This window comes from Myotis myotis, unplaced genomic scaffold, assembly GCF_014108235.1.
Source record: "Myotis myotis isolate mMyoMyo1 unplaced genomic scaffold, mMyoMyo1.p scaffold_m19_p_3, whole genome shotgun sequence".
Taxonomy (NCBI): Eukaryota; Metazoa; Chordata; class Mammalia; order Chiroptera; family Vespertilionidae; genus Myotis; species Myotis myotis.
The window spans coordinates 209,824,868-209,842,110 of record NW_023416335.1 but is presented as its reverse complement, the minus strand read 5'-3'; the positions used below and the strand labels follow the sequence as shown (position 1 = coordinate 209,842,110).

Sequence of the window (17,243 nt, the reverse complement as noted above, 5' to 3'; positions counted from 1 at the left end):
AGACCTTTAAAGCAATGCCAGTGCCCGGGCCACCACGAGCCTCGCGAGGCGGGGCGGCGTGAGCATTTTGACAAAATTCCGCAGGAATTCTGAGGCACAGCCACCCACAGATTCCCACTCCTTCAAGCACCCACCGCTCCATCTTGCAGCTGGTTACATAAACAACCGCAAATTCTAGTTTATCCTAAGGAATGGAGTACCAGTGCTCAAAGAAGTCCGCAAGTGTGTGTGTTTAAAGACTTCCACCCCGAAGTCTAACTAGGGAATTGGGTAGCCTAATAGGGGCTGGGTGAATAATTACATCCACACAATGGAATACCATGCATCACTAAACATGACATAGATAGCCCTGACCGGTTTGCTCAGTGGATAGAGCGTCGGCCTGCGGACTGAAGGGTCCTGGGTTCGATTCCGGTCAAGGGCATGTACCTTGGTTGCAGGCACATCCCCAGTGGGGGGTGTGCAGGAAGCAGCTGAATTGATGTTTCTCTCTCATCGATGTTTCTAACTCTCTATTCCTCTCCTCCCTTCCTTTCTGTAAAAAAATAAAATATATTTTAAAAAAAATTACATAGATAACTGTATACCTACTGACAGCCTTTTGCAATATATTGTTAAAGGGAAAAGTATATTCCCTATGAGCGAGAGGCAGCTGTTGCTCAAGGCTTCTGAGCACACAGGCCGTGTGAGGCAGACATATGGGCCCACTTATGCACTGTGCCCTTGGGCAGTGTGACTGTTCCAAGCCTTAGTTTTGCCATCTCTAAAATGGGAATCGTGTCCCCTCATAGTAGCGAGGATTAAACGGGATCATCTGCAGTCTTTGATAATATTTATTGAACACCTCTGTGGCAGGCAAACAGAAATAGTTCCTGTCTTCTGAGAGCTGCCAGTCTAGCGAACAACTGTTAAACAAAAAAAAACCCCAGACAATACATAGCACAAGCGATCAAAGAAAAGTAACAGGGTGTGATGAAACTAACAAGGGATCTGCCCTGGGATGTCAGGAAAGCCGCCCATATTTACGACAAAACTTAACACAATGAGGAGAGACCTGCAGATGGTGTTGGTGTAGCTGGAGCAACAGACAACATGGACAGGGACCCCGAGGCAGCAGAAGCGGCTACCAGCCAGCACGTGGCATAGCCTGGCATGTAGTAAGTGCCCACACAAAGGAGCTACTGTAATTGAAAAGAACAGGGATCTACGCGCTCACATGAAGGGCAAATGGATGCAAGGCCCAACAGCTGACTGTCAGTCATGGTTATGGGAATGGTGGGTTTAGGGTAAATTTTACTGTCTTCTTGATATTTCAGTATGCTTTTTTATAATGAATTGTGTAACATAAATAGTCTTGTTTTTTGGGGGGAAAAAGACAGGAATGTTCTCATTGTTTACAGACTAGAGTTGGTATTGATTATACCGGTCTCCGGTCTCCCTCTGAAACAGGAAACCAAACCCTGCTGCCCAGCTCTGGACCAGGCACTGAGCTGGACAATGTGACCTTCAATTGCACCTCTTAGTGGCTCTCACAGGGCTCCCCCTACTGTGGGGGGGAGGGGGGTGTGAGAGGGAGGGAAACCATCTGCTGGCCTACCCTATGACTCAATTTGGTCCAGTGCCCTCTCATTCCCTCAGAAACCCCCACAGGAGGCTGTAGAACAGCATGTCAGACTTGCGGCCGGTGAGCCATGAGTTTGACATGCTTGCTGTAGGAGCATCAGGTTAAGTAGGTGGACACAACCTGCCCAGAGGCCCTGGTTCCTAGCAAAGTAGCCTGAGGGAGCACAAGTGAAGGCTCAGTAAAAACTGTAGAAGAAAGGTGGTGGCACTGGACCCAGCCTTAGCAAAGAACACTGACATTCTCCCTCCGACCCTGGCTTCTCACCTAACCTAACAGCTCTTCCCGCTGGCACCCTGCCTTGGCGGGGAGAACTGAGGCTGGCTCCAGGGGTAGAGCAGCCTCAGACAAGTCACTCCTCAGGGCCTGCATTCTTCATGTGGAAAGGGAGGGGTTGGACCAGATGATCATTATGTCCAGACACCCACCACAGACAGGTCATAGAAGAGAACTTGGCATGTTTTATCATTTACTGCTTCTGATGCCTCCCCTTGTAGGCCTCTGTCAGTGTCTGTCTCCTTCTCCCTCCTCCCCCCATCTTTTAGAATTCAGTTCATGTATCGTTTCCTCCAGGATTAAGCAAAAGCGCGTATCTCATGGTTTAACACAGAGGTAGGCTTCAGGGTGGAAAATAACATTTGGTTTTGGGTAAATTGAAACATAAGGATTGAGGCTTATCAGGTGACAACAGGGCAAGTGCCACCAGCTTTGTGGTCTTAGAGCAGGAGTGTGGAACAGCCAGCTTGCGGGTCTACTAGTAATCATTTGGTCTGGCCCTGCCAAGGCACTGGGGGTGAGTTAATTAAATGTTTGACCAAATATACCTGGCTAATTTTTTGTTGTTGTTAATTCTCACCCGAGGATATTTTCTCCATTGATTTTTAGAGGGAGTGGAAGGGAAGGGGAGCGACAGAGAAACATCGATGTGAGAGGCACATTGACTGGTTGCCTCCCACGCATCCCAAGCAGGGCCAGGGATCGAGCGAGAAACTTGAGGTATGTGCCCAGGATCCTTCAGTCTGAGGGCCGATGCTCTAACCACTGAGTACACCCGGCTAGGGCAGCAGGCTAATTTTTAAGTTGATAATTTTATGTGGCTGGAGAATGATGTTATAAATATCCCTTGGCAGAAAAAAGGTTCCCTATCCCTGTCTTAGAGGATGCAGCTGTCAAGAAGAAGGAAGGAGAGACTAAGCCAGTAAACTCTTTATTCAGGGCGCAGGTGAGGAAAGAGAAGTCGGGAAGAGACAAAGCAGATGCAGACCAAAGGCAGAAAACAAGGACAACACAGTGGCCCCGAGGCCTGGGAGGGTCCTCAGGAACTACCAACAGCATTTCCAGGCAGTGATGGGACAGCACAGGAAGATGTGGGGCTGAGATAAGGAGGAGGAAGGGATGTGGCCAGGGAGGTTTTGCCCCCAGGGGACATCCAGCAATGTCTGGGGACATTTTTGGTTGTCATAACTGGGAGATGACTACAGACATCTAGTAAGTAGAGGCCAAGAATGCTGCTAAATATCTCACATACACAGACCTCTGCACAACAAACAATTATCTGGTCCCAAATGTGAACAGTGCCACTGCTGAGGAGCCCTGTCTTAGGGGATACTGGGAGCACCCAGATTTTCCACGGGTGTCACAGATCGTGTCTGGAAGCTCAACAGACAGGAACGACGTCCAAGACCATGCTGAACGCACCAATGAAGACATCACTGTTGCCACCAGCAGGCACCCTGGGAGCTGGTCTGGCCACTAGGAATCCCCCTGACCCTGTGGGCCACTGTTTCCACCACCACACTCACACGGTGCATCTGGTTAGTGGCACATCAGTCACTAACTGAATGCTAGCTACAAGAAGGCTGGACAAACGAGTACCCTAGGGCCTCTGCAGCTCCAGCAGGGGAGCAGACAGGCTCTGCCTACAGTATGACTCAAGGTGGAGTTCCAGGAACAAGTGACCACACAATCCACAGTGCAGCAAAGGGAAGGAGGGGGGAAAGCAGGGCAGTTCTGTGTGTTTCTCTGAAGGTGTCAGATGGGAAAACTTGGAACCATTTGAAGATGGAGAGAGGCCGAAGATGTAGAAGGAAGAGCCCAGGAGGATGAAGGTACCAGATGGGGCAGAGGGAGGATAGGTAAGACTGGACCCCTCTCTTTGGCTGGGCTTACAGTGGGTGCTCAGCAAATCTATGGGACGAATGAAGAACCATCAGAGAAGGACACCCGCAATTGAGAAGCCAGGTCCCAGCCTTGGAGAAGCAGTTCAGATGTTATCATATTCACTTTGCCAGTGAAGCTACAGAACAGAGAACGGGTGGACCAGGGTCACTCAGCAAGCCTGATGGGCTGAGACAAGACTCAGGTCTCCCCTGGGCTCTGTTGGTGGTGGTGGTGGTATGTTCTGGGGTGGTTATGTCTCTCTCCTTTTAAGAAGCAGACCCTGGCTTTGCAAGGTCGAAGAGACAGAGCTGGAAATCCCACCAGAGCTCCTCCCTATCTGCCTGGGCAGAGCACAACTGAAGGGCAGCTGCTCGCTCAGGCCCCTGCAGCTTCCCTGCCTGGTGGTGACCACGGGTCTCCGCTCGCACACCTCCTGAGCCAGAGAGCTCGCTGCCTGACTCATCCAGCTTGGGACAGCCCTGCCATTACAATGCAGTCTTTTGCAGAGCTGCAGCCCACAGGCTGAGGGTCTCGCCGCATTGCCAGAAAGGACAGCTGACTCTTTCCTGTGCTTGCTCTATGGCTGTCCCCAGTTAGCTGAGGATAGAGATCATGTTACTCCAAGGTCACCTTGGATAAACACCCACCCAGGACACTTCCAGTCCCTTTCCAACACTGACCCTTCGTCAAGGACAGGGCAGAGAAGGGATTCGGAGGCCTAAGCCAAGCCCTACTTTGTGCCCCGCCAGAGCCTGGGGCTCCCTGATGAAGCGGAACATCCTCTGAGGTGCTCTCTACACGGCACAGGACCTCTGGTTCCCCAACCCAGGCCCCGCGCCACCTGCCTGGAAAAGGCCTCACAGCTTCCTAGGGCCAAAATCAGCTGTGATTTGCCCAGAGGGTTTGCCGACTTTTATTGTGTCTCCGAAGGGGGCTGGACCTTGTGCCCTGTGGCTCAGTGACACAGTGCAGCCAGCAGCAGGCGTGGCACCTCCACACGTGGCTCAGACCCCGGTTCTGCTGCCTCCCCATGGAGAGCAGCAGCCAGCCGAGCATCAGTACTAACCACTGGGAGGGTCCAGTCCTGCACCCGTCCTACCTCCCCCAGCACCTCCAGAGTTGTGTTTGCAGCACAGGGTCCCCTCAACGCTCCCTCCAGGGAGGTCCCGGGAGGAAACCCAAGCCCTCCGCGGCCCAGTCCCTGCAGCTGGGCTCAAAGCCGGCTTCCGGGGGCGAAGCAAACATGGCCTCCCCTCTCACAGGTGCCGACTCTCACCACCAACCAGATGGCACCGCTTCACGTTGGCCACACTGCCTCCTCTTCTTCCTCCTGGCCCCTTGAACCATGGGCTGCAACGGGGCTATAACTCGGACTGGGATCGCGAAATCCGCGGGCCTTTTCGGATCTCTTTCCGCTTCTCCTCTTTTTTCCGACGTTTCTCCTCTTCTCTCAGGGCCTTCTGGAAAGGGTCGGTGCTAGAAATGAACTGGGGGAAGAGCAGAGTGGTCTGACTCAGTCCACTGGCAGCAGTTTACTCCGAGCTAGGGCACTGTGGGGGACAGGAGGGTTGCTCAGATGCAGGCCCTGCCCTCAGGGAGCCAACGACATGGAGATGGTTAAATGGGCTTGGGGACAAGGCTAAGTGGGTTGAAAGATAACTAAGGGGCTGACAGCAAAGAGGGTGAGGGGAGGAGGACATTCCGGGCACAGGGACAAGCACCACGGTGTGAACAAGCACGGGCATCAGAGAAACAATAAACAGAATCCTCCCAGAGTGAGGGGCCGAGTGCCCGACAACCGCAGACCACCCCCCACGCCCTGGCTGCCATACCCCTGAGGAGGAGGGGAGAGCAGCCAGCGAGAATAAGAGACAGCAGGCATCCTGTCTCGGCAAGGGAGTGCACAGGAAGCAGGTGGATCAGAGGTCAAACTGACAGACCCTGGAAAGGGGGTGGGAGAAAGAGAAGACAATAGTGCCCAGGCTCATGGCTTCATAGATGGTGGATGGTGGATGGTGGTGCTGGTGAGGAAACGGGAACACAGGGTGAACAGGGATGGGAGGAGGAGGAGGAGGACTTTGATTGGGGGCACTCTTCTCCCTCTACTCTCTCCAAACCCATGGCTTCAGTTATGTCTATATGGCCAGTTACCCCTCAAATGTGTACCTCCATATCTAAGTGCCTGCCTGGCACCTCCACTGGGATATCCCAAATGTGCCCCCAACTTGGCATGGCTGCATCTCCTCAAAACCCAGTCCCCTTCTAGTGTCGCTGTCCTCATGAACAGTGCTGCCTGACCACACTCTACCTCCTGTCCTTACAAGTTAATTTTCTGGTCCTCTTGGGGGAGATGAGCTGGCAGGTCAAGGGATCCTGGCCCTTCATCCTCAATGGCTCAGCCTCACCAGGGACCCAAACCTAGTTGGGGCAAAAGGGAAACACTGCCCATCCTTTCCTGGATCCCTTTCCCATGAGGCCTGGCTAAAGTCTACTTTAAATTCCTGACACTAAACTCAAGTGCTGCCTGGCAATGGAGCAACTCTCCTACCCCCGCACCATTAGTCCCTCCTCCCTCATGGGTCGTTCCCATCAACAAGCAGACATGCCAGTCTTTCTAACAGATCATGGCTGTGAGCATGGCCATACACTGAGCCCTAGTGAATCATTAACCTGGGGAAGGTTTGGGGGACCCCTGACACAGCTGTCTATGGGTGACAGCAGCCATCAGCTCCAGTGACAACAACGAAAGACTAGCTGCCACAAAGGCCAGTCAGACAATGATCTGAATTAAAAGCCGCCACCACCACCTTTGCTGGATGATACTCCTAATGACCAAGCACGTCAGTCTTCTGGGCTACCGCTCAGAAGACTACAGACTAGTGGATGAGATGGCCATCCATCTTCGGGGCGATGAACTGTGGAAACAAATTGTGGCTGAAAACTGGACAGTCTGGGTCACTCGCTTAGAAACCCATAGGAAGGCCCTCTCTCTGATGAGACTGACCAGAACCAAACCGTGGATCCAGCCTACCCAGATGGGAGTCATTTCCACTTGAATGCATTTTCGTACTAGATGAAGCCACACACCTGCCCCATTGATGGCACAAAACCCACTCTGTACTTCTGGTTTGGCTACCCGGAGTCCCAGGCTGAAATAGTATGGCCCACAATCATTAGGATAATGACCAATTGGTTGAGTACGTCCTTGCCAACTGCCCCCACAGTGGCCCATGTCCACCAAGATAGGGGATATGATATGCCTCTGAAAATTTTGTAAAAATGCCCTTGTCCCATTCACATCTGACCCTTCTGGACAAAGATCTAGGTGAAAGTAAGGGATGATCAGTGACAAAGTGACATTATAGGTCCTGGGATATAACACACCGATCTTGTAGCAATAATCCCAGCGTCTAGGAAGAAAACGCCTTAGATCCCAAGAGACACGGGGAATAATCAATCCTTTTTGTGCCTTATGTCCAGCACTGCCACTTGGCAAAACAATCCTAGAGTCTGCCCAAGCCAAGTGACAGCTGCAGATGACAATCTGACCAGCTGCTGGACGTGTCATTCTCAACCACGTGATTACTGAACTACTCTGTGTGCCTGATGCCATCAAAGGCAGCTCCCGAAGTGACCCTGTGCAGACACTCATGCCAGTACAACCTTGTTTCAATCTGATGGATACAAATGCATCTTCTTCTCCAGATGCCCAAGTGGCCTGGGGTTCTATCATGTAGGGCAACTGAGGCTGCAGCTCCACAGTGACACTTAGGATTCGGCCAAAGAATGTAATGGTGACCCAAATCCAGAATAATGTGGGAGACAATGGGCCACGGAGTATCTCTCCACTAGGGAAGAGGGTAGCTGTGGGGTCCATCTACTGCCCTTGTAATTACTGGCAATAACATCAAAGATCAGCGGGTCAGTCTAAACTCTGTGTGGGTGGTAATGAATAACAGATTGGCCTTAGACCACATCCAATTGTCTAAAACAAGACCTACTGGTCTCCCCAAAACTGATCACAGCCGGCTGAGTCCAGGATCCTGAAGCACATGGCTGAGACCAATACTGCAGGCTGGCCTCATCCTGCGGCTTAGTCCTGTTGATGGCAGCCTTCATTAAATGCAGTCTGAGACAAACTGAACAAATATGGTTCTAGCCCCTATCAGTCAGATTAATAGATTGAATAGTACATTCGAGGAGTCTGAGTTAAGCCAAGACATGTAGGGCTGAGGGATGGCCTGTAGAGGAGGCAATCTACGTGGCCTGAGCGTCCCTGTGTGTTCTTGCTGGATACACCAAGAACGCAAAGCCCCGGCCACTCTGTATCTGGGCCATTTCTCAGGATTGTGCCTGCAGCGAACCTTGAAGGATGAGGTGATGTCTCCCCCAAAACAAAGAGAGGGTTTACTTCTGTTCACTATAAATCAGTAAATTTTCCAAGCTTAGTATTCTTCAGCTATGATGCAAACCCACTGTCTGTGTGGCATCCACGTGAGCCCCTCTGTGTCACTCCTGTGGGACTCAGGGAACCAACATGACCAGTCCAACAGTCTACACCAGTGGTTCTCAACCTTCCTAATGCCGTGACCCTTTAATACAGTTCCTCATGTTGTGGTGACCCCCAATTTCATGGTTACAAATTGAACATAATTAAAGCATAGTGATTAATCACAAAAACAATATGTAATTATATATGTGTTTTCCGATGGTCTTAGGCGACCCCTGTGAAAGGGTCGTTCGACCCCCAAAGGGGTCACGACCCACAGGTTGAGAACCACTGGCCTAGAACTGCTTTTGCTGTAAACTCTGATGCCTCTGACCTGTCGGTATCCGTGTAACAGTGGCAGGCTAGCTTGTTACCCTGCAAGCAGGGTATAAAATCTGAGAGGCCTCACTGATCCTGACCCCCTTCCCCTCCTTAGAGCAGGGGCCAGCCTGTGATTTGAGGAGTCCAGCCCGCCAGCCCTTCTTTCCTATCCTTCTGGCCCCCTCTGATCCCCTCCTCTCCTCTACTGTATGTGTCCCCATCTGTCATCCTACCCACAGCCTCAGCCCTGAGAGTCCACCTCAGGCCCCTAGAATGGCCACATGTACAGGAATGGAGGATAGAAGCTCGGCTGGGTGATTAGAGGCTTAAGGACAGAGAAGAGCATGACTTGACACCCCTTGGCTTCCCTCACATCCACCTGATGTGGGTGCCTACTGTTCACTGGGAAGGGTGTGCTCACAGCCTCTGACTGCCCCCCATAGCTGGGGTGCACCATGAATAGACAGGCGGCCTGAGGCTAAGACAAGGGCAATGGCTTGCCCAAAGGCACCAGTGAGTGAGTGATGGTTCCTGGACCCAGACCTGGGTATGTCTGTCTCCAAGTCCAAAGCCCTCACACTCCACCACAGGCACCCCAACCCCTGCAGTACCTGGCTTCCCGTAGCCCAGCAGAAGCAGAACAGACATGGCCACAAGCCCCCAGAGCTCACCTCTGTGTGGTCTACTTTAAATGGATTCTGGAAGTCAGAGTCTTTCTCGCTGATCCCCAGCTCCTGGGCCATCTGCAGACGAGGAAAAGTTAGTCATCCTCTGCCTTCTCCTGCCTCTTGCTCACCTGAGCCACTCCCTCCACATTGGAACCCAGGGCCCAAGACTATGGGCCAGTGCCGGGGTCCAACCCCAGCAGGTCCAGGGGTCCCCAAAGGTGTGGACGGAGTTGGCGAAGAAGGAATGACGCGGAGACAGCGTTCAGTTGATCAGCAGCCTAGCCAGGATCTCTAGCCAGGATCTCCAGCCAAGTTCTGGTCTGGATCTCCAGAGAGGTTCTGCTTCAGATCTCCAGCCAGGTTCTGTGTCCATGTTCTCTTGCTAGGTTCTCCAGCCAGGTTCAGTCCAGGTTCTCCAGCCAAGTTCAGTCACCAGGTTCTAGTCAGGTTCTCTTGCCCATTTCTGTAGTCAGGTTCAGTCCAGGATCTTTTGCCATGTTCTCTCCAGCGAAGTTCTTCTGTCTCTAGTTCTGTGTGTTCTGTCTTCTTACATCGGTATTTATACCAGTTGATTCCAATCCTATCAATCTCTATTTCAAAGGTTAGGGCGTTTCTTATCTCCATTCCAGGGAGTAAAGATTATGTAGCTTAAGCATGATTGTTCGTAGTTAAAGTGATTAATTACCTACCTGGCACTTAGTTAAGAGGTTTTATTCCCTCCCTAACTTCAGGGGAAAATCCCTACCTGGGGAAACAACCTTTCTCAGAGACCTTGGTTAAAACACATAGTGCCAAGAAGGTGAGCAAACATATTAAGAACAGTATGCCATATATGCCAGGTCCCTTGAAACAGCAAGCATGGACCGGCTCCCGGCAGGCCAGGTGATGACCCATAGGGACCCAGGTCAGCATAGAACCCCTTGAGATGGCACCTCAAGGTACCCTGAGGCTTATCACAGAAAACGCAACCAAGAGCTGACATTCAGGCCCAGATGCATACAGCTGCGAGGCTCACAGGACACTGGGAGACAGGGCTCCGGGCTGTCCCCGCCCCAGTCCTTACCAGGCTGAGGATGGGTGAGTGGGGCCCCTGGTCAAAGACGCCCGACTGGTTGCAGAAGCTGATGCCCCAGCGGATGAGGAGATTCCAGTTGGAGTTGTGGTCAAAGTAGTGGTGCACGATCCTCGGGAAGCGCAGCACCACATCGCCGAAGAAGGCCGTGTTCTCCAACACTTGGGAGAAAGCTGGTGAGAGGGACCTGATGAGAGCCCAGGGCAGATGACCTTCTACTGCCCTCCTGGCCAGCCCAAACACTCCCCAGACAATAGAGGCAAGCCCACCAAGCCCAATAAGCAGAGAACGGACAATTGTGCTAAGGCAGGGGTGGGCAAACTTTTTGACTCGAGGGCCACAATGGGTTCTTAAACTGGACCGGAGGGCCGGAACAAAAGCATGGATGGAGTGTTTGTGTGAACTAATATAAATTCAAAGTAAACATCATTACATAAAAGGGTACGGTCTTTTTTTTTTTTAGTTTTATTCATTTCAAACAGACCGGATCCGGCCCGCGGGCCGTAGTTTGCCCATGGCTGTGCTAAGGGCTTTGTGTCCACCAAATCACTGAATCCTCAAACCACGTTAGAGGGAGATGTGGTGGCCATTCCCATTTTACCCGGGAGAAAGTGAATGGCAAATCTGGCTGTAAACCCGGCTCTGTCTGACTGCAGAGGCCCTGCTCTTTCCCCCGTGTCTCATGGCTTAGAAGACTCCTTTGCTGTGGGGACCAGAGCAAAGGTGTGGGTGTCATTCTGCACAAGGAGGCATATGCATCATGCACCAGGCCTTTAGTCTTACATAACCACTGGACAACTATCTACACCAGGAAGTTAACATCAATACAATACATCCATAGACCTTATTGAAATTTCATCAATTTCCCCACTAATATCCTTCCTCTCATCAACAGTTCAGCCTAGACTGAATTTAGTGTCCACCATGGTGGCAGGTCCCCCGGCCCAGGCCAGCCTGAAGAGTAAGTGTAGACCCAGCCCTGGTGGCAGCTCCTGCTCCAGTGCCCGCAGATGAGGCCCAGGCAGCCCTCAGCAGCACTGGCCAGGCCACGTGCAGAGATAAGCTGACTCCTCCAAAGACAGGCCCAGCTGGGTCTGAGCCAAGTGGGGCCAGACCCCTGGGCTTCAAACCATCTTGCACTCAGGAGTAAGCTTGACTTATAGGTTAAGAGCCAAGTTATATGTATAACTTCCTCAGTTACAGTGGAGATGAGAGATGTTACTTGTAAAAGTGCCCACCATTCAATATGTAAAGGCCACTTCCATCCTCTCTCAGTGTAATCTAAGAGGTTTTATTGTTAAAATGCCATCAGTTCATGAGAAAATTATCACCGGAGAGAAATTCTTGGAAGAGGGAATGAAGGGACACAGAATAGTCTTTTATCTTATTTATGTCCTAGAGGCCCGATGCACGAAATTCATGCAGGGGACTCGGCCCTCACGGCCTGGCTGCCTCGCAGCCTCACCCCCTGCCCATTGGTCGGCCCACTGGCCACTCTGGAAGGTCGTTCCGCTGTCCAGTCTAATTAACATATTAGCTCTTTATTATAGAGGATGTTTGTCCCACCTAGTCTCAAAAAGGATTTAAGAAGGTTGAGGCTTTTAGAACAGTAGTAAGGAGTGTGGGCAGCTGCCCCTAGTGTCCAGTCACTTCAGTAGGCCTATTTTTTCTCCTGTAAATGCGAACAACCCTTGCCTTCTCTATCAGAAGGGTCAGGGGTGGAGAAGGCAAGGATCCCCGGAGTGGTAGCGGGCAGAGCTTCCTCCCTGGTTCCTGTGCTCCAAGCACAGGACAGCACAAAGGAATACATTTGTGTCAGGGACACAGAAATTGGCTCTGAAGCCCAGAAATTCTTGGAAAACCATATACTAAGTGCTTATCCACTAAAGGTGGACACTTGGAAGGTGCCACAAGAGGGTGTTTCCAGAGAGAAAAAAAGCGTGACAAAAACAGGAGGGAAGAAACAACTAGAGAAGATCAAGGTGGTGGGGAGGAGGGGGAGAGGTCAGGAAGACCATACCATCCTTCAGTTTCTCATCCTGGGGGAAGGGCCCATCTGGGAGCACGTCCGCAGCAAGGAGCACTGTCCGGGAGTCCTCCAGCACCTGAGGGAACCCCACCCTGGCTGAGTGGCTTTGCAGAGGCCTTCACCGCCCAGCCACACCCCAGTTTACTTAAACCCAACTTCAAATCTTTTGTGCCCGTAGTTCCCTCTAATTGATCACCATCCCGTTAAGGAACTCCTACTCATCCCTCAGTGCCCAGATCAAAGACTAGGCTGCCATGAGCTGCCCTGCGCCTGCATGCACCTTAAAGAGCCCCTTGAGCATGACATCAAGGATCTTGTACTGCTGGTGGACATCATTCAGCTGCACCAGGTTTTTCAATGCCAACAGCTGCTCCCGTCGCTTCACCTCAAACATCTTCTTGTCTGGGCAGTGTTAAGTTAAGGAGCTGGCACTGATACTTCTGGATAATCCAGTGGCCCCAACCCAGAAGGCCCATTCCTGGCCCATATCTGCAAAGGCCACAGATGCCCAGGTCCGAGGCCCTCCCTACCAGAGAAGTGACAAACTGAGAAGCGTTTGCATCCTACAATGTATCATTTGTCCAGTGTACAGAGGATTCTACACCCAAGAGCCTGAACACAGCCCTTCAGGACCTAGCTCCTGTACTCCTTCCCCATGGTCTTCCCACCATCTCCAACTACTAGTCACTGTCCCCAGAACCTGCGGTCCTCTGCTCACACCGTACACTCTGCCTGGGATGCCCCCCAACCCTTCTCTAGGAGTTTTTTTATTTTTTTATTTTTATTTTTTTTAACTATATTTTATTGATTTTTTACAGAGAGGAAGGGAGAGGGATAGAGAGTTAGAAACATCGATGAGAGAGAAACATCGATCAGCTGCCTCCTGAACACCTCCCACTAGGGATGTGCTCGCAACCAAGGTACATGCCCTTGACTGGAATCAAACCTGGGACCCCTCAGTCTGCAGGCCGACGCTCTATCCACTGAGCCAAACCGGTCAGGGCTATTTTTTTAATCCTTACCTAAGTATATGTTTTTATTGATTTTAGAGAGAGGAAGGGAGAGAGAGAGACAGAGAACATCAATGTGTGAGTGAAACATCAATCGGCTACCTCCTATAAACACCCAGGGATCGAACCCACAACCTAGGTACGTGCCCTGACTGGGAATCGAACCTGCACACTTTTGGTATACAGGTGACTCCAACTGAGTCACATGGCTAGGGCGCCTACGAGCTTTTGTTCTTTCAAGACCTCGCTCAAAAGCCAGCACAGTGTTTCTCTCCTGTTCCATCTCAGCAGTGATCACAAAGTACAATGTGAGGCCTGTGAAGGCCTCAAAGCCAGGGCCTGACTCATCTTTGTGTCCCCAAGTCCTGAACCCAGAGTAGGTGGCCCAGAATGCCAGGGCCTGAGTCCCTGCCCAGGGTCTCACCCACAAGGTACTAGGCATATATGTACTATTCTCAGAGTCCTTGTGGCTCTGAGAGATGTAAATTGCCTTCTCTGTTTAACATAATAGGGAAACTGAGGCTCAGAAGGCAGTGGACTCGATCAAGGTTTGATGAGAGTATCTTACCTTTTCTCTCCTATTCCCATCAGCTGGGCCTCATCCATCCCTAGAAAGTGCCCCAGGCACAGCACATTAACTCCACCTCCAACCCCAAAGGATACAGATCTCCAGGCTCGGGTCCACGGAGGTCCTCTGAGTGTCTGTGACTCCTGTCCCAGACACTAGCAGGACAAACAGGTAGACTAGGAACTGCAAAAGGTCCATATCCACGACCCTGGAGCTAGGAGAGTAATAGAGAAAGGAGGTGAGGCCTGAGCATGGTGTTATATAAACAGAATGAGGTGAACTGAACTCCCCCTGACATGACATAGCTTCCAAATACCAAGAACCCAACATCGGGAAGCCCCGGAGCCCCAGAGCCTAGCCCAGGGCCTGTGACCAGCAGACACAATAAAGGCCGTGGGATAGAGGCAGGAGGAAGCAAGAGAAATGTCAGCAATGGAGGGATACTTTGAGCACAGGGCTCAGTGCCTGGAGCGCTGAGCTAGAGCCTGGCTCTTCCCAGCTGTGGAACAGCAGGCAAGCTGCTCAGCCTCTCTGAGCCTCACTTCCTCACTATAAAATAAAAATAAGGAGGTCACCTCCCTGCTCCAGTGGGGGAGGACTGGGGGAGGCACCTGGGGAAGGTGGGGCTGGTCAGTGTCATTCCTTCTCACCCCCCCTTCTTTATCCTGGCCTCCCAGGAGACTAACTGGTCAAGGGGGTCCAAGCAGTAGAGGGGATGTGAAACTTCTGGTGTTTCCCTCCTTCCCTGACTTCTGTCATCAGAAAGGAAGGGACACAGGGCAGGAAGGGAGGCAGGACGGTCTTGGGGTAAAAGGGATGCCACTCACTCACTGTGTACCATAGGCACATAAGCCAACACCTATTCCTATTCAGGCAACATTCCGCAGTTATTTGTTGATCACCTCCCATGTTCTAGGCCAGTGATGGCGAACCTATGACACGCCTGTCAGAGGTGACACGCAAACTCATTTTTTTGGCGGATTTTTCTTTGTTAAATGGCATTTAAATATATAAAATAAATACCAAAAATATAAATCTTTGTTTTACTATGGTTGCAAAGATCAAAAAATTTCTATATGTGACACGGCACCAGAGTTAAGTTAGGGTTTTTCAAAATGCTGACACGCCGAGCTCAAAAGGTTCTCCATCACTGTTCTAGGCCCTGTTTCAGAGCTGGGAATACAGTAGTGAGTAAGATAAAGCTCCCTGCACTCAAGATATTTTCCTAGTAGGAGTAAGAGATAACCAATAAACTTGTAAAACAAGCACAGAAGAATGAGAGGGAGTTGGTGGGATGCAATATTTCAGTGGCCAAAGACGGCCTCAAACTCAGATGACAGGGGCCCAATTTTACTAGTGTGGAAACCAGAAAAGTGAGGTAACTGTCCAGTCACTCAGCTATTCCCAGGCTAAACCAAGTCTAAATGAGCAGTTTATTTCAGAGCAGACCACGCCCAAGGGAGGGATGGTCAGTTACTGACAGATCACCAGAGAACCAGCCCCACCCCACACAGAGGATATAACTGAAACCTAGAGAATGAACAGCTGTGCAAGTTCACCCAGGACTCACTAACTTCCAATGTCACGCTCCAGACTCAAGAGAACCGGATACAATCTAGAGCAGAACTTGGGGCCAGGGGCATATCAGACAGCAGGTAATGACTGAAGCAGGGAAGATGGGGAAAGAAAGCCAGGCTGCGTGGGGAGGATTCTGCCTTCTCTACTGTCACTCCCGCTCACCGCCCTAGAGCTCTTCCCAGCTCCGCGAGCTACCCGAACGCATTCTGCAAGAGGCGTCCCTGGGCCAGGTCCCTGGGCTCGCGGACCCCGATTTCTGTCCCCCGTCTTTGGGGCTCCGGGAGGAGAGGAGTCTTTCCAAAGAGGCGTATCTTACCTCCCACTCTTGCAGCCGGTTCGACCCTCGGTCTCCACGCCCCCACCTGGAGCCTGCCCGCCCGTAGACCCCACTTCCACCCACCAGGCCGGGGGTGCAAAAGGGGCAGCCCGGCAGGCCCTCGGCGTGCGGCTCGCAGGGGCGTCCTGAGACCAGCAAAGGCGCAGATCTCCACGGTACCGGGGAGCCGCAGCGCTGGGACAGCCGAGCGCCGTCCCGCCCACCGCGCCGCTGCTGTCCAATGAGCGCGGGCCGCGCCGGTCGCGCCGTGACCTCACTTCCGGCTCCGCCCCGCCGGGCCCTGGGACTGGTCGCGCGCGAGGTCCGCAGGAGAATCGTTCCTTCCACCCTGGGTCGGGCTCCGGCGCGTGGTGCTCGGTAAAGATGAGGTTGGAGGAAGTCAAGTCGGCGCCCAACGTAGAGGGCGCGTCAGCACACTGGGGCCCCGTCCGCCCGGGCGCCCTCCCCGAAAGTGTTTCGTCAGCGGACTGTTCTGGCAAGATCAGTTTAGTGTGTCATGACTAGCACGTGTGTTTTTAAGTAACCAGCCGTGCGGAGTTGGCACATCCCTGCTCGCCCCTTTGATGCACCAAGTTCTAAACCCAGCTCATCGGGAACTTCCCCGTCGATTCATTAGGGCGGAGTTCAGACCACTTTTGTGCAGGCTCAGGTCCCGAGAAGGAAGGGCGGGCTGGCCATTCCCGGGCACGGGGTCCTCACGGGCAGGCAGGTGGGCGGGCAAGGAGCTAGAAGCCCAGTGGGTTGAACTGGGAACGGGAGAGGCAGCTGTGGAGCGCAGATACTAAAAGAACCACACGCCCTAACCGGTTTGGCTCAGTGACTAGAGCGTCGGCCTGCGGACTCAAGGGTCCCAGGTTCGATTCCGGTCAAGGGCATGTACCTGGGTTGTGGACACAAACCTAGTGGGGAGTGTGCAGGAGGCAGCTGATCGATGTTTCTCTCTCATTGATGTTTCTAATTCTCTCTCCCTCTCTCTTCCTCTCTGTAAAAAAAAAAAAAAAAGCAATAAAATATATTTAAAAATAAAAGAATCAATCAATCAATAAATAAATAAAAGAATCACACATGTGGGTATACAAGTACAAGCTCCACGTTAAAGAAAGGAACACAGGGACCTACTTTAACCAGTGTGGGGCCGAGCTGTGACAGTTCCGCTCATTAGGAAGGCTGAGAAGGATTCGACCTGCTCAGCTTCCTTGCCTGGAAATGACACCTCTCTCCACCTTCACGGGAGGTGAGGCGGCAGTAAAGTACCTCTCAGAGCACTTGGATAACAACAGCAGGGAATATATGGTCTTTCTCTGCTCCTGCAGCCCTGAGCATGGATGACCTGGCTAGTGTTTTCTGGGTACAGCTGAGGCAACCAGCTAGGACTGGTGCTCCTAAACGG

At 51.9% G+C, this 17,243-nt stretch overlaps 1 protein-coding gene across 4 annotated transcripts; it reads right to left on the bottom strand.

The window, feature by feature from the left end:
* Positions 1-815: 815 nt before the first annotated feature.
* On the bottom strand, positions 816-16,072 carry CCDC134 (coiled-coil domain containing 134). 4 transcript variants are annotated; one of them, XR_004966089.1, is made up of 8 exons: positions 15,833-16,072; positions 14,034-14,152; positions 12,641-12,762; positions 12,352-12,436; positions 10,323-10,504; positions 9,263-9,334; positions 5,614-5,722; positions 816-5,268 (listed from the first exon to the last, which is right to left on the bottom strand). XR_004966089.1 is itself a non-coding variant. In XM_036299785.1 (7 exons), exons 2-7 carry the CDS (start codon positions 14,134-14,136, stop codon positions 5,143-5,145), a joined length of 690 nt encoding a protein of 229 aa, XP_036155678.1. In that variant the 5' UTR covers positions 14,137-14,152; positions 15,833-16,068; the 3' UTR covers positions 816-5,142. The 4 variants fall into 4 exon arrangements, 1 of the variants encoding a protein (XP_036155678.1); XR_004966087.1 differs by lacking the exon at positions 5,614-5,722 and having other exon boundaries at positions 816-3,917; positions 5,058-5,268; positions 15,833-16,069; XR_004966088.1 differs by lacking the exon at positions 5,614-5,722 and having other exon boundaries at positions 816-3,917; positions 5,083-5,268; positions 15,833-16,069.
* Positions 16,073-17,243: the final 1,171 nt, after the last annotated feature.